This window comes from Pyrus communis, chromosome 17 (assembly GCF_041283825.1).
Source record: "Pyrus communis isolate YQ-2024b chromosome 17, ASM4128382v1, whole genome shotgun sequence".
Taxonomy (NCBI): Eukaryota; Viridiplantae; Streptophyta; class Magnoliopsida; order Rosales; family Rosaceae; genus Pyrus; species Pyrus communis.
In genome coordinates, this window is record NC_142581.1 from 12,479,596 (window position 1) to 12,494,723 (window position 15,128).

At 37.2% G+C, this 15,128-nt stretch overlaps 2 protein-coding genes across 3 annotated transcripts; both read left to right on the forward strand.

The window, feature by feature from the left end:
• Positions 1-3,832: 3,832 nt before the first annotated feature.
• On the forward strand, positions 3,833-7,750 carry LOC148689483 (uncharacterized). The gene is made up of 6 exons (XM_088688874.1): positions 3,833-4,216; positions 4,623-4,767; positions 4,986-5,246; positions 5,556-5,637; positions 6,091-6,287; positions 6,986-7,750. The coding sequence occupies exons 1-6, from the start codon at positions 3,981-3,983 to the stop codon at positions 7,259-7,261; spliced, it is 1,197 nt and encodes a 398-aa protein (XP_088545000.1). The 5' UTR covers positions 3,833-3,980; the 3' UTR covers positions 7,262-7,750.
• An 835-nt stretch (positions 7,751-8,585) lies between these two features.
• Positions 8,586-13,441, forward strand: LOC137709057 (protein STRUBBELIG-RECEPTOR FAMILY 5). 2 transcript variants are annotated; one of them, XM_088688872.1, is made up of 16 exons: positions 8,586-8,944; positions 9,382-9,514; positions 9,603-9,674; positions 9,774-9,839; positions 9,955-10,026; positions 10,108-10,179; positions 10,392-10,463; positions 10,542-10,607; positions 10,768-10,830; positions 10,903-11,201; positions 11,366-11,592; positions 11,700-11,971; positions 12,072-12,192; positions 12,318-12,454; positions 12,545-12,701; positions 13,078-13,441. In XM_088688872.1, exons 1-16 carry the CDS (start codon positions 8,854-8,856, stop codon positions 13,252-13,254), a joined length of 2,097 nt encoding a protein of 698 aa, XP_088544998.1. In that variant the 5' UTR covers positions 8,586-8,853; the 3' UTR covers positions 13,255-13,441. The 2 variants fall into 2 exon arrangements, with proteins under 2 accessions (XP_088544998.1, XP_088544999.1); XM_088688873.1 differs by lacking the exon at positions 8,586-8,944 and having other exon boundaries at positions 9,454-9,514; positions 9,769-9,839.
• The last annotated feature ends 1,687 nt before the right edge of the window (positions 13,442-15,128 follow it).

Consider the following 15,128-nt stretch of genomic DNA (forward strand, 5'->3'; position numbering starts at 1 on the left):
TTTCACATAAACTGTGGAAACCAATATCTTCTTGACTAAGAAACAGATTAGAGAGACAATGAGAAATGTAGAGAGAGATTGGATTGGGATAAAATGTTTCTCATTACTTGATAATGTTATTACACTAGAGTATATATACAGCTCATGACTTTGTACAATAATACGCTTAGCTAACTATGACTAATTACATGTTGCACCACTACTCATCTCAACTAACACTTTACTATTATAACAAACTAACAGTTTTGGATACTGAGGCATTTGCCACAATATAAACAACAAGAGCATCAGAAGATTGAAGTCAAACAAATATGTTTCCAAGACAACCTAGCCGATCTCTTTACCAAGTCATTGCCACATTATAGTTTTTAGAAGCTTGTCCAAGGAATTAGAATGCTTAAATTGTCTGATTTGAATTGCTTGTAGTTTTCATTTGGTAGTTTTGTCAAGCTTAAAGAAAGTATCCAAAAGTATACTCACTTGATCTTAATGGACTTTTTTTCCTATGATTAGGAGCATTTTTCCTTTGGGTTTTTGATAACTGACTAGGTTTTAAAGATGTACCCATCCTAGGCTAGTCATACCCTGGTGAGCTTTCTAGTTGCGTCCAGAAGACATATAGTTTTGACTTAATGCAAACTTCTCTCGTTTCTCCTTAAACTATGGGGTTTTCTCCCATACTAGGTTTTACCACAGCGAGGTTTTGTGAGTTTTACTACCAATGCAGTATTCCAGATCATTTGAGACTCGCATTCGTTTATTGTGCTGACGACTCCATCAATTGAACTTACTTCATCATTGAAGACCTGATACAACATTTTGTTTGAGTATTTATACACTCAAGAAGGAGTGTTGCAGTTCTAATTTAGTTAGGAATGTGATTGTGTAAATCCTATTGGAATTCTATAGTATCTTTTAGATAGTGTCCTATGTTAGTTGTAATACCTAAAGGGTAAGGAATTTACCTTTCCTAGTACTGTAAATAAAGAAACAATGGAAGTAAGACAATACACACATTACAATTCACTAAATCTCCCTCTACACTAGAGCTACACCCTTCTTTCCCTCTCTATAATTTTTCCAGTGTTCTAAAAATCGGCCTAGGCGGCCGCCTAGGCTTTGGGCGGCGGAGCTTCGACCCGATTTAGACCAAAACGTTCAGTTAGGCGGGGAGGACATAGGCGGCCGCCTAGGCGCTCACTAGGCGGCGCTAGGCGGCAGTTTAGGCGGTTTGAATCTACAACTTCCGATCTTGTACATAGCAGCAAAGTCCCGGAAAATTTCTGTAGCTCGTCTCTGTGAAGATGAGGGAAGAGAAAGTGTGACGAGAGAGAGAGAGACTGACGATGAATTTTTGCAGCTCGTCTGAAGATGAGGGAAGAAAAATTGTTGCCAGCGAACTGCAGCTCGTCTGTGAAGATGAAAGAAGGGAGAACGCAAAGAGAAAGAGAGAGAAAGAGACTTAAACATTTCAGACGGTTTTAATTAAGAAACTATTTGCAGCTCATCTGCAGAGGTGGGAGTGGTCTCAAATCCAAGGTCAAAAGTAGATGGTTTTAATTATGAAAACCATGGACTGTGATGGTTTTAATTATCAAAACCACCTACGGGTTATGTGAAAGAGCAGAGGTGACTAGGTGAGGTGGACGGTTTGAGTGGGTGGGCTTTTTATATTTGTAAAAGTTTGGGATATTTATTGTGTGTGTGTGTGTGGGTGTGGGTGTAAATCTTATATAAATTAGGGTGAAGAGCACAGGTGAGGTGGACGGTTTGAGTGGGTGGGCTTTTTATATTTTTAAAAGTTTGGGATATTTATTGTTTGTGTGTGTGTGTAAATCTTATATAAATTATAAATTATTCAGATAATATTTTATTTTATTTTCCTAGGCAAGCATATCATATATATACATAAAACATTCACATATGTATGTTCTTCTATAAGAAATAGCATATTGGTCAATAATTATTTACATTTGATCTAGTAAATTTAATTAATTCATAAAATATATAAGAAATTTACTTAAATTTGCCTAGACCCCGCCTAGCCACCTAGGCGCTAGGCGCTAGCCCACCACCCAACTAGCGTCTAGCGTTTTTTAGAACCTTGAATTTTTCAGTCAAATAAACCTCCAACACATTCATCATTTTTGAAAACCAAAAACAGAAGCCAAGAAGGATACCAAAAAACTCCTTAATATTTTATTTTATGCAAATTAAAATAGATAAAACTCCTTAATATTTTATTTTATGCAAATTAAAATAGATAAAACTAAACTCTATCAAACTGCTGCATCAAAAGTATAGAAATCAAACTCACTTAAACCATTGTAAAAGGCCTTATGTAAGACGAAAACTCGACTTTAGTCCTTTGAACAAATGCCATGTTATTTTATGCATTAACTACACTATATGTTATGTCAATGAACATTCTAAAACTAGTGCAAGTTCAGCAAGACCGAGAATGTCAACCGTTGATGTTTTGTAGGATGATTATCCGTGAATGATTGAAAGTTGCGTGCCTGCTTTGTGTTCTTTCTTTGTGAGTAATGTTAAAGAGATTAAAATTTTAAATCAAATTTGGAAAACAAATGATGTGTTATCAATGTGAAATAAGCACGTTAATCAACATTCAAGTAATAATCCAATCATTAATAACCACATCATTTGATTTACAAATTTAATTTAAAAAATTTGATCTTTCTAGCATTCATTATTCTTATTTGTTTCCATCCACTTTCTGTCGTTGGCAACACCTTCTTTGAAGAGAACTTTTGTTCTTTTGTGTAAATATTTAACTTTTTCTTTCAATCCATGCCCATCTTCCTGTCTTATCCACGAGAGAATGATGAAATGCAATCCCATTTGGGATTTGTGGCTTCCAGAAACAGGTGACAATTTGGGTTGTCACATAAAGATTTGGGGTCCTTTGTGGTTGAAAACTAATCTCTTGTGAATTAGTCAAATGCGTCATAAAACATAAGGAAAACTAATGTAAAGTGTTTGAAAATTTTGAGTTTTAATGATAAGGATAAAATAAAGAGTAAAGTGAATAACACCATGTTTGACTTTTTAGTATAAAAATATGATTCTTCGTTAAAATGAACAGTACCATGAATTTTTCGTTAAAACTCCCTAAAACATAATAGCTCCTAAAACTTTAACTTGCTAAGAAAGAAAGATTATCGTGAACGTGAATAATCTTTTAAGGGCACTTATCTTAGTAATTTAAAAAAAGGTGAATTTTACGTTATAACTATTTTTTCGTATTTGAACGACTATTTATTAGATCACTATCATACCTGAATAATTGGTATCGAATCATACTGTCAGTATTATATCACTCTCATACCTAAATAATTAGTATTATTCATAGGGTAATGCTAGGAAGACTAAATTTGTAAAGAAAGTTTTGGAAACTAAGAGACATGGAAGTTGATGATTGGTTTGTTACTTAAACATTGATAAATGTGCTTATTCTCATTGGTGACACATTATTTTGTTTGCAAATTTAGTCTCCTTAGAATTAGGCTCATTCATAATTTACCGTTCATGATTACCCCTCTAATCAACATACCCTAATAAAAAGGAAACAAAGGATGGCAATGGGAAAGGAATTGAGATAGGAGCAAGGATAAACCTAGAAGTCGTTACACCAAATGTTATAATATAATTAAGTATTGGACTGTGTTCTCCTTACACTGAAATCTTTCGGATAGGCCACTCTTTACTTCCATTGCAACCTACAAAGTGTGCCACCGTGCCAAACAATAATATGAACCAAAGGGTCCACCAACTGAAAAGACTATTTTAGCCCCTCTCCTTGCGTGACTTCGATGCCTTGAGTTGTTCGCGCAACGATCCGAGGCGTGCATAGTGATTGTATGACTTATACAAACAGGAGAGCATCACAACCCCAAAGCTCCTTGTGACTGTATAACTATGCGATTATCGAACCAGAGATCAATCGCAAATCGACAGAGATGGTCAAAATCGCGGATTCGAGCAGATTTCACGGCCTATGCATACGGTCGTCGGAGGAATTTTGGCGCGAAAATATCCATGGCGGTTTCGCCACTCTCGTCGCCGTGCTCTTCGTCTTTGCTTGCCACTGTGCCAAGAGGTTCTTCTTTGGAAAACCCTCTGGCTCCAGTGCTTCTCCGGTCGGTCTATCGGATTCTGATCTCCCCACTTCTGGGTCTCGGATTCCGCCGCACAGGTGATTTTCCTTCTGGGGTTTGGCTGTGCTCAATTGAGTTCGTTTTGTTTTTCTCTAATTTGGTGATTTCTGGGTTAAAATCTGAGATTTTGCTAATTGGGTTTTGTTCACTTGGTTTTTGAGTTGGGTTTTATCTCTATTCAATTGGGTTTTGATTTATTTTTGTACAATTTGGTATTTGGTTTTGATCAATTTAAGTTATATGATAGTTGGGTTTTGATCAAATTGATGTTTTCCTTCATTTTATTGATGTGGATATGTTCATTGGGTTTGTTGTTCATCTCCAATTTTGTTAAAAATATAGTAGAACTTTGGGGTGATTGGTAATTGACATTTTAGAAATCCAATTTCGTGGGATCAAGTTATGATTGTGTTACTTAAGTGTTCGTTTTGTTTACTTCTGCAGCACCTTGGAACTGGTGACAGATGCAGATTTGAAGTTTCTGATTGATAACTTGGGGGAGAAAACGGGCGAAAATGAGAAATGGGAAAAGGTCATAGACAAAAGAAATGATATTCTATCCTACTATGCGAAGTGCTGCAAGCCTAAGGTCATTCATCTTGTGCTTAATTTGTGTGGGATTCAGATTCTTTGAATTGATTATTAAATGCTTTCATACCGTTTCATTACCCCAAACTTACCACAGGCATCTATTCTTGGTCTGGAATCTGTAGGTCACACAAATACTTGATTCCTTGTTTTTCTTTACTGGTTTTAGTGAATAAAGGCTATGGAATTGAGGTACTGTATCTTTGTTCTTGCATTCAGGATAGTCCTTTGACATACTTGAGCATGACGATATTTGAGAATTGCTCTCCTGAGAAGCTGAGAGACTTCTACATGGACAATGATTACAGGAAGCAATGGGATAAGATGCTGATTCAGCATGAGCAGTTACAGATAGACAAAAACAAGGGGGTTGAAGTTGGTCGGACAATAAAAAAGTTTCCACTGTTGACAGCCAGAGAATATGTATTAGCTTGGAGATTGTGGGAGGGGAAAGATAACACCTTTTATTGTTTTATCAAGGTAACTGCTGCCGGAAAATAATTTACACGTAAATTACATCTAGGCAATATTGAGTTGTGTGAAGTTTTGATTTTCCATGAGCCGGTGGTCCAAATGTTATCCAATGAATTGATATATCATATATGCAGTGATGCACATAATATCTTTTGCACTTCCCTCTCAGTCTCTCTTTCTCTAGCACAATGCACTTTTGTTTTTTTACGATTAAGTGTTTTTTTTTCTTTTTCTGTTGGTGCTCTTCATCCTTCTAGAACTTTCTTGCATTCTTTATAAATTACCTGATATGCTTTCCAATAATTGGTGATACAGGAATGTGAACATCCTTTGGCACCACGCCAGAAGAAGTATGTGCGTGTTAGTACTTTCAGATCTGGTTGGCGAATCCGAAAAGGTATGATCCCAGTGAATCCAACTTTGTTGTTTCTTTTGTTCTACCTTTTCAATAAAAAGAATTTCCTTTGTTTTTATGTTTTCTTTCAATTTTTCAATACATCCCAGGTTGAGCTGCTTTCATATTTGTTCAGAAACGTGTGTTGTTGACTATAAGTCGTGTTTCAAGCAGCACGCTTAACTAAATTTGGTTTTTTTGGCTGAAATGTGCTTTACTAAGCTTTATACTGCTGAACATGAAGCAGTAATATTCTGAAGGATCAATAGTTTTCCTTACTGTACTTGTGGTGGATAAAGAAATGATTTTTCTTCTTCTTAGGCGCTAGTTGCACATATCAGGAAAAACACAAAAGCACCACTTACACAAAGGTTTCTTTGGCTGAAATTCTGGTAGACTGAATTTTAAGAAACAGAAACTGTTTATAGTTTTATGAGTGTTAATCATCTGCTACAGTGCCTGATACTAATGCCTGTGAGATCAAGATGTTTCATCAAGAAGATGCCGGTTTAAATGTGGAGATGGCAAAATTGGCTTTTTCTAGGGGCATATGGAGCTATGTGTGCAAGATGGGCAATGCACTTAACAGATATACTACAATCAGCTCTCATCAATCAAGGGCTGCTGCTTCTGCTGTCACGTTGATTAAAAAGGCCAGGACAACTTTCTTTGATGGATTAGTATTGTTTAAATTTTAATATACATTGGTTATCTTGGACTCATGGTACATATAAGGCATTTATTGATAGAGCTTCATCCAGTTTATCAGGGTACTTGACTGGTTTCTCTTGTATTAATTTCTCTAGAGAGTTAGTTGAGGTAGATGAATTCTCTTGGTCATATGTAATAAACAAGTTCCACTCGATGCTTAGTTGTCTAAGCACCTGTCTACCAACTAACTTGGATATCATCTGGGATTCTTGTTTCGTAAATCTTGTCAGGATTGTGCTGTTTGGTAAGAGTTTCATGTTTTTCACTTAAGGGTTCTGACCGGCCTTGAGTGCTGATAACATTGGGTTTGTTTCACCTACACAAGGTTATTTATATCCGGAGCATATATTACTACATGTTTATAGCATTGTGCAGCCTAGATGAAAATTTGAATGTTTGCGTTAACTCACTACTCCGCTCATGCCTGTCTCTGGTGTTTTATAGTGGTGAAATAAATAGTGACCATACTGGGGCTTTTCCTGCCCCTATCAGTAACCAGGAGTAAAAGGAACTCTGAATGATATCTATAGTTTACTATTCATGCTTGGTTTCTTTTAATTTCAGAGATACAAAATATCTGATCTTTCTACATATTTGTAATCTGCATGGTTGTTACTAATTGTAAATCTCCTCCACACAGGTCCACCCTGTATTAGAAGCCACGGATGACATGACCTCTCAAGCAACCTCAGTAGGAACTTCTGTTTGCAGACCAATTGCGGGCGAGGGAAGGAAATTGTCAAGAAGACCTTCAAAGAAATTGTTAGCCAATGGCCTGCTGCTTCTTGGGGGAGTGGTCTGCCTGTCTCGTGGTCACTCTAGCCTGGGTGCGAAGGTTGCCATTGCTTACATCTTAGCGAAGTGGAGTAAGCGTGGGGCTTCATCAAGTCAAAGCAGTGAAATTTCAGGTGCATGATCTTGTTGCCATCACAACTAATTTTGGAGGGCTGAGTAATGTTTTCTTATCTGGATTATTTCTGGGCCATCTACCATGGAGACCAACTACTACGCTCTACTTTTGCAAAAAAATGAGAAACGGAAGAAGAGTGGGGGGTAGTAACTTAATTGTACATCATGCCTTCCAAATTGTATAAATATCTGCCATCCTTTTACCACGCTAGCAATACAATGATCAATAGGAAAGGCTTATTGGTTCTGAATCTCCGACGCACCTTGTATGTCCTAGTCCCAGCAACTAGTCATTATATGACCTCTTGCGGGATAAAGAGTTTATAACGTTGTCCGGCTGCAGTCGGGTAGAAGATTTCACCGCTCTTGCATGAAAACTCAGACCTAGATGGTTGTATGTGTATGTGAGTATTATACTTGCATCCTTCATTTTCCCCATTAGTTATGAACCTGAGGATGTGTTGATATCCTAGTAAAGTCAAATTTCTGCAGACAATGTTTTGATCTAAGATTTCGATTCTTCCATGTTTCAGCAATAGTTGGTATATTGTTTCATGGAGCTAAGGTCCAAAATATGGAAGAAAGAGGTGTTTTCACAACTTTCTTGCCCAGTCAATTCTGTTCCACTTAATCCTTGTTTCATGGCCACATATCTTTCCGGCTAAGGAATGGGAAACCTTTCTCTTGTTACATGAATTCAATTTTCATCTCATCCGGGAAAAGCCTTCTTTTTCTTAATAATGTATTTGTCATTTGATCCAATAGCGTTCCATTAGATAGGAGTAGCCTTGAAAAATACTTATGACTCATAGATGGAGTATTAGAACGAAAAAATCAATTAGATAATGAACTATTGGTTCTAATCTATCTCTTGTGAGACGTGATCTTGCTCGTGAGGGTAATGTAAATGGAGTCCTGAACTAGTTGTTGCTTGTGAGTGTAATGTAATGCATGTGTCTTCTATATTAAGGTGATAGCGCATGTTCTAGTTACGTAAACACTAGTAAGAAGAAATCTGTGGATAGAATAATCTTCTCACAAGAGTTGGTCAGATAAAGTTGGATACGAGAAGATAGTTGTCTTGCATACAACGAGTGTATACATGATTTACTTTGTTGAGAAAAAGAAGTTGGGTATAACGGTTGCACAGTAAATAGTATATACAAAAATGAAATACTACATACGAAAAGGGCAAGATGGGAAATCCAGCTGGACATTTTGAAAAACAGTTGAAAAGGGCGGAGAACGTTGGGAGCTGTAAATTGTGTCCTCACGTTTCGCTGGAGACTGTCTGTTGCAAATGCTGTCTTTCTCAACCATTTCTTTTCCTCGTTGTCTCTAAATTTAGACAAAACTCAATCCTTCTCAGAAAAAAAAAAACCAACCCAGAGATAACAACAATATTCACCAAAAAAATTAAACAAATTTAATGTTATTTAGGGTTGTCTTTTTCTCTCTTTGTAGCTTCTTAATCGATCAATGTCGAATCAAATCTAAACCACATAACCCAGCAATTTTTTTACATTTTTTTTTCTTGATTTTTTATTTTTTTTATATTTTTATTTCTGAGTTTGGTTTCAATTTTCTGTGCGGGAAAGGATGATCCACTTCCACAACATTCTGGTGAGGTGGGTTGTTTTATTGGGGTTCTTCGCAACCGGCGTTTATTCGAAGACCAATTCTCAAGATGGTAAGTCTTAAATTTGTTTTGGTCTGATTTGTGTTAGTGTATAGTTTCTTGTGTTTAGATTTTCAAATTTAGGCTTAATGTTGCAACGACGAGAATTTCATTTTCAGGCTGAGAAGTTTTTTTAGAAACATATGCTAATTGTGCATTACTAGTAGATGACTACAATTACGACATATATCGGGTGAAAAGATCGCGAGAGATGTTCCTCATATGATCACTTGAAAAGGCACGAGAACTTTTTCTTTAGAAACGTTTCATGATGGCCTCTAGATTTTTAGTTTCCTCGAAACGTTTCTAATAGCAATTTTTGGGGTTGCTTTTACCTCTTATAGGCTTACATTCCGTTAAACGATCAATGAAGATAAATTGCATTCAGCTAATTAGGTACTTACATATTTACTTATATCGACAGTCTGATGTTTTTGTGTATCTTGCAGTATCTGCCCTTAATGTGATGTATAACAGCTTACAGTCTCGTTCTAAACTAAGTGGTTGGAAATCAAGTGGAGGCGACCCTTGCGGCGATTCATGGAAAGGGATAACATGCTCAGGCTCATCTGTAACCCAAATGTATTTCTCATTTCTAACCTACATTCAGACTTGCGTTATTTGTCTCGAGTTCACAAGTTCAACCTATTTTCTTTCAATTTTTTTGCAGAGACTTGTCTGACCTAGGACTCAGCGGATCAATGGGATACCAGCTTGCAAGCTTAACATCGGTCACTAAATTGTAATGCTTAGCTCATTAGAATAGGCATTTTTCTTTTTGTTTGGTTTTCTTTTCAAAGTGCATAAACTGACGGATGTGCATTCCTTCGTCATAGTACAGTGATTTAAGCAAGAACAACCTCAACGGTGATATACCCTATCAACTGCCTCCTAATGCAAAGTACATGTAAGTCTGCAGAAAATACAGTTCTTATTTTATTACACTGTTATAGTTTGTGCGCGCGCGTATGCAGAGATATTTCCATTGTTGTTAATACTAATCTCACGACCTTGATGTGCAGAGATCTTTCTCAAAATGGTTTTTCGAACACAGTACCATATTCAGTATCTCAGATGTCTGACCTTGAAACTCTGTGAGTAGAACATGTTCCTTTGTTCACATAATCTTCTAACGAAGTCACTCCCATTTCTAAACACTCTTTTGATTAATGCAGAAATCTTGGTCGTAACAAGCTCAATGGACAGTTGAGTGATATGTTTGGCAAACTTACTAAACTCAAAGAGCTGTAAGTTCTAACTTTGCATCAAAGGTCCCACTTTCATATTTTAACTTGATTACTTCAAATTTATTCAGAATGTAACCAGTTGTAGCGTCACTTTCGTATTTGACAATTGATTCTTTACCTCTTGTACTCTCTTTTTAGTTCAGACAGAGATTTGCTGCTATACTTCAATTAAGGGTTAGTGACTAAATCGTATATCATGAAATCATGTGCAGGGATCTATCGTACAACTCATTGACTGGCAACTTGCCTCAGAGTTTTGGAAAGCTTTCAAGCCTCAAAAAATTGTAAGAAGCATTAAATCTGAATTTATATTTTTTTTGTGTTCAAGGTTCCTGGTTGCCAATCCCTTTGTCTTTGTGCAGGTATCTGCAGAACAATCAACTAACCGGTCAAATCAACGTGCTTATGTACACTCCCGTCGAGGAATTGTAAGTGTCTTTGATCTAGATTTTTGTTAGATAGATGAAAATTCATTTAGTAAAATACCTTATAGCATGTTTTGTTTATTAAACCTTTCTAATGAAATTAAAAAAAACTTTTGAGTTTCCTTATGTACCCGCTACAATGAATTCATTATTGTGCTGGCAGGAATATCGAAAACAATCGCTTTTCCGGCTGGATCCCCAACGATTTGAAGGGTATAAACATAAAGTGAGTATCTCTTTCAAAGATCAATGTAGGTAGTAGTGCTTGAGAAATTTTTTCTGACTTTACTAATTGAAGGTCTGGAGGAAACTCCTGGTCGTCTGGACCATCTCCACCTTCTCCTCCTGGTGCACACCGTAATAGAGGGTCAGGCAAAAAGAGTGGCAGCCGCAACTCTTCTGTAGTCACCGGAGTTACCATAGCTGGAATAGCTCTTGCCGTATTGTTGCTGCTTGCAATTATAATTGCACTGTTTTCAAGAAAAAAACGTTCTTCTACTTCGCATCTCCTCGATGATGACAGGCTTAGCCAGCGCAAGTCGTTTCGTATCTATTCATCTAAGGATTTATCTAAAGAACTGACTTCTGACTACAAAGGTAATTTCTTCGTTAAGAAATTTTTTTTGGTGGAAAATATATATAACCAGTATTAATTGTCTTTGGAATGTCTTTCTCCCCTTTTTTATGTCTCTTGATTCTCCCTTGATTTGTGTTGTAATGCGGGATCACTCTCGACTAACTAGACGATGTGCTGGTGACAGATTCTGCCGTTTCAATTGACATAAAGCCTGTTTCAAAATCTCCATCAATTGGTTTCAAGTCACTGTCTGGCCGTTTGCAATCCTTTGCCAGAAGAAGCACCTCTGTAAAAGCTACCGCTTACGCTTTGGCAGATTTGCAGGTTGCTACTGCTAACTTTGCACCAGCTCGCCTTCTTGGGCAGGGCACCATTGGACGTGTCTATAGGGCTAAATATAGTGATGGGAAGGTAATGTTTTACTATCACTATATGATTGCTATTTCTCAAGCTAACCTTTATAAGTTAATGTAATAAATTTTTGTTTCTAAAAATTTTATTCCATATATGTGTGTCAGGTTTTGGCAGTTAAAAAGATTGATTCCTCACTTTTTCAAGGCTCACTGCCGCAAGAATTTTCTGACATTGTCGTAAACATCTCCAAGATTCGTCATGCCAACATCGCTGAGCTTGTTGGCTATTGTTCAGAACATGGGCACAACATGTTGATTTATGAGTACTTCAGGAATGGCTCGCTTCACGAATTCTTACACATGTCGGATGACTACAGTAATCCTCTAACTTGGAACACAAGAGTCAGAATCGCTTTAGGCACTGCCCGGGCTGTTGAGTAAGTGAATATATATACTTATATATCTAGCAATTAGTTATTTTGGTTTACCAGGATTTCTTGTAATAATTGTAATAAACTCTCTGTAAATTGTTTCCAGGTACCTGCATGATGGTTGCTCTCCATCCACAGTTCACAAGAACATCAAATCATCCAATATTTTTCTTGACATTGAACTCAATCCCCGTCTTTGCGACTATGGCTTGGCAACATTTCACCAGGTTAATTCCCGTCACTCTTAAAACTAAATGCAACCTTTCATATATAAAGATAACCGGGCTTTCCTGTCTATAGAGAATACAATTATTTTCATGCATTGATGGTGATTTTTCCTTCTTTTTATCAGCGTACTAGCCAAAACCTCGGGATGGGATACAACGCTCCAGAATGCACAAAGCCATCAGCGTTTACAGGAAAGAGTGATGTTTACAGTTTTGGAGTAGTCATGTTGGAACTATTGACAGGTCGAATGCCTGTTGACAGGTATGTTAAATTTGATCTTACTCTCCCTTCCATTCACGCTAATATTGTCGATGTCATGCATTTCTAAACTGGTTTGGTTCCTCTCTTTAGTTCAAAACCACCGGCGGAGCAGTGCCTTGTACGATGGGCAACTCCCCAGCTTCATGATCTCGATGCATTGTCACAAATGGTGGACCCTGCACTGCGTGGACTCTACCCTCCGAAGTCAGTCTCACGGTTTGCTGATATCGTTGCCCTCTGTGTTCAGGTAATTACTACGTACTAGTAACCACACAGCCAAAAACACACTCGCATAGAGAAAGGGATCTATATAGTGACTTGGTTGCCTTAAACCCCACTGGTTAGGCTTAACTTAAATTTGGATATGGTACTGCAATTTATACCACATTTACGGATCACTACCATCCTAAACATTTCTCTAATAGCGGTGGGTCACATCAAAAAGGTAGGTAGTAAATGTGATATAAATAGCATTTTTCGAACTGTATATAAACAGTAAGTTCTCTTAAAAAAAAAAAAAAAAAAAACTGCTTTTACAGTACTGGTTCACCCCTTCTTTACTCTTATTTTTGAAATAACAAAAGATTGTTCTTGACTAATTTTTATTCCTTTACATGCATCAGCGGGAGCCAGAATTTCGGCCACCAATGTCAGAGGTGGTGCAACAGTTGGTGCGGCTAGTGCAGAGCTCTGCTGCGAACATGAGAGAGGATTTTGGTCTCGGGGCATCTCGTCACTCCAGTGCCATGAGCAGCAGGAGAGAAGATCTGGCAGCTTCTCGTCGCTTGACTGACTTTTGATGATGGTGGCGAAAAGGGGACGATGATTTTCATTTTGATCGATATCATGTAAGCATATAAAAGAGAGACAGATTGAGTCATTTCCTTTAAATGTTTATCTCAGTCTGCTCTGGCTGCCCAATATTTTTAAGTAGTTCGACTTCAAAATTAATCTCATGAATTCTGGGCCCTAAAGTTCTCCAAGGCACTCTAGCTTGTTCACTATAGGAGAAGCAGATTTGAGAAAAAAAAAGTTATTGGAAATTGATCATGGGGGAGTACAATGGGTAATTCAGGAAAGTAAAACATGTTTAGAGTCTGATTTAAAAATTTTGATCTGTAACACCCAACCGATCTTTGGCTTAGCCCAAAAGCTCAAATTGTTGAATGTTTGATCAAATTTAAACAAATTTCAAATTACTTTAATTTTCACAATTCTTGATTGTTTGAGGATTGAGAGACATTTGAGATTGAGTTACAATTCCAAGCTATTTGTTTTCCATGGTTGTATTAAATTGGTGAAATTTGACTGTTAGGCTTTGTTTGGGTTTAAGGGATTTAAGTCAAGTGTGGAAGCAATAAGCTATATAAAACTTTCGATGCAGAAATGCACCGCATGACTGTTACCAAGTTACAAACGTATGCTAGAAGGATTTGCAAATCCCTCTCACATGCCTTTATAATGCAAATGTGGTGCATTTATAATCCGTCATTGTATATTTTTTTTTATTCATCTCTTATTAACTTGGCTTCATTCCTCCAAATATAGCATTACGGAAAAAGAATACTAAAGTTTTGTAGCGTGCTTATACTTAAAACCATGTCGAGGAGGTGTAGAGTGTGACGCCTTAATCCTGAGATACGTCTAGGATCGATACGTGATGACATAAAGTACTTATGAAGCTACCATCCCCCGCTTCCAAAACATGACCAAAAACAACCCAACGGTTTGATAACGTAGTAACTTTTTCTTTTATTTCATGGTTGCATCTAACGTCTGCGTTAGACTCCCTACGTACCCTAAGGCGGGATCAAGCCATTCGTAGTTCACCCTTTGTTTATTCTGACATTTTTCATGGTATTTTATAGCAAAAAACATAAAGTTCCAGAATCACTTAATGAAACTCTATAAGCATGGATCACAAGATTTTAGACTACTTAACGAAACCATATAACAACCAGGATGGTCATACCATCTTTCACATATATCACACTGTTTTTCAATAACAATTTCATAATCACGACAAATTATCGATTCAATGAATCAAATATGCACAATTTTAATATTTAAATATATTAATCAATCATTAAGATCATATATTACTTTACTAGGTTTAATAAAGCCAACATCCGTAAGGTTTATCGTATTTCTCTACCTGAAATCCAAATCCAACATTATAACCCTAAGTTACAACACAAACGTACCAGACCAACTTCTATGCACCAGAATTTAGGGTTTTTGACACACTTAACAGAATCAAATAAGGAAGGGAAACGAAGATAGGTTTCAAACCACTCAACGGAACTGAGTAGAGCAAGGGATTCCAAACCACTAAACGGAATCTAACCTTGGGAGATGTATGGTCCCCTAACACAGATTAACCAAGCAGGACCACTTATGGATCTAATGTGACCAAGTAGGTAGTGACCTCCCAATGCGGATTAACCAGCCGGAGTCACCCCCAGCATGCGAATAGTCCCCCAATGCGGCTTAACCAGGTAGGACCATAGGCAAGCATTCAATAGTATGGTCCCCCAATGCGAATTAACCATGTGGAATCACCTATGGAAGTAATGTAACCAAGTAGGCAGTGGCCATTAAATACGGATTAACCAGGCGAAGTCCCTCTTAGAGCGCATATGGTTCCTCAATGCAGATTAACTAGGCGAAACCA

Excerpts from the sequence above, each read along its gene's own strand:
- LOC148689483 (XM_088688874.1), top strand. The coding sequence starts at position 3,981 with ATGGTCAAAATCGCGGATTCGAGCAGATTTCACGGCCTATGCATACGG. Across the intron at positions 4,217-4,622 it reads TCTCGGATTCCGCCGCACAG|CACCTTGGAACTGGTGACAG; the intron begins GTGATTTTCCTT and ends TTACTTCTGCAG. Across the intron at positions 6,288-6,985 it reads CTGTCACGTTGATTAAAAAG|GTCCACCCTGTATTAGAAGC; the intron begins GCCAGGACAACT and ends TCCTCCACACAG.
- LOC137709057 (XM_088688872.1), top strand. The coding sequence starts at position 8,854 with ATGATCCACTTCCACAACATTCTGGTGAGGTGGGTTGTTTTATTGGGG. Across the intron at positions 10,180-10,391 it reads CTTACTAAACTCAAAGAGCT|GGATCTATCGTACAACTCAT; the intron begins GTAAGTTCTAAC and ends AATCATGTGCAG. Across the intron at positions 11,972-12,071 it reads GGCACTGCCCGGGCTGTTGA|GTACCTGCATGATGGTTGCT; the intron begins GTAAGTGAATAT and ends AATTGTTTCCAG.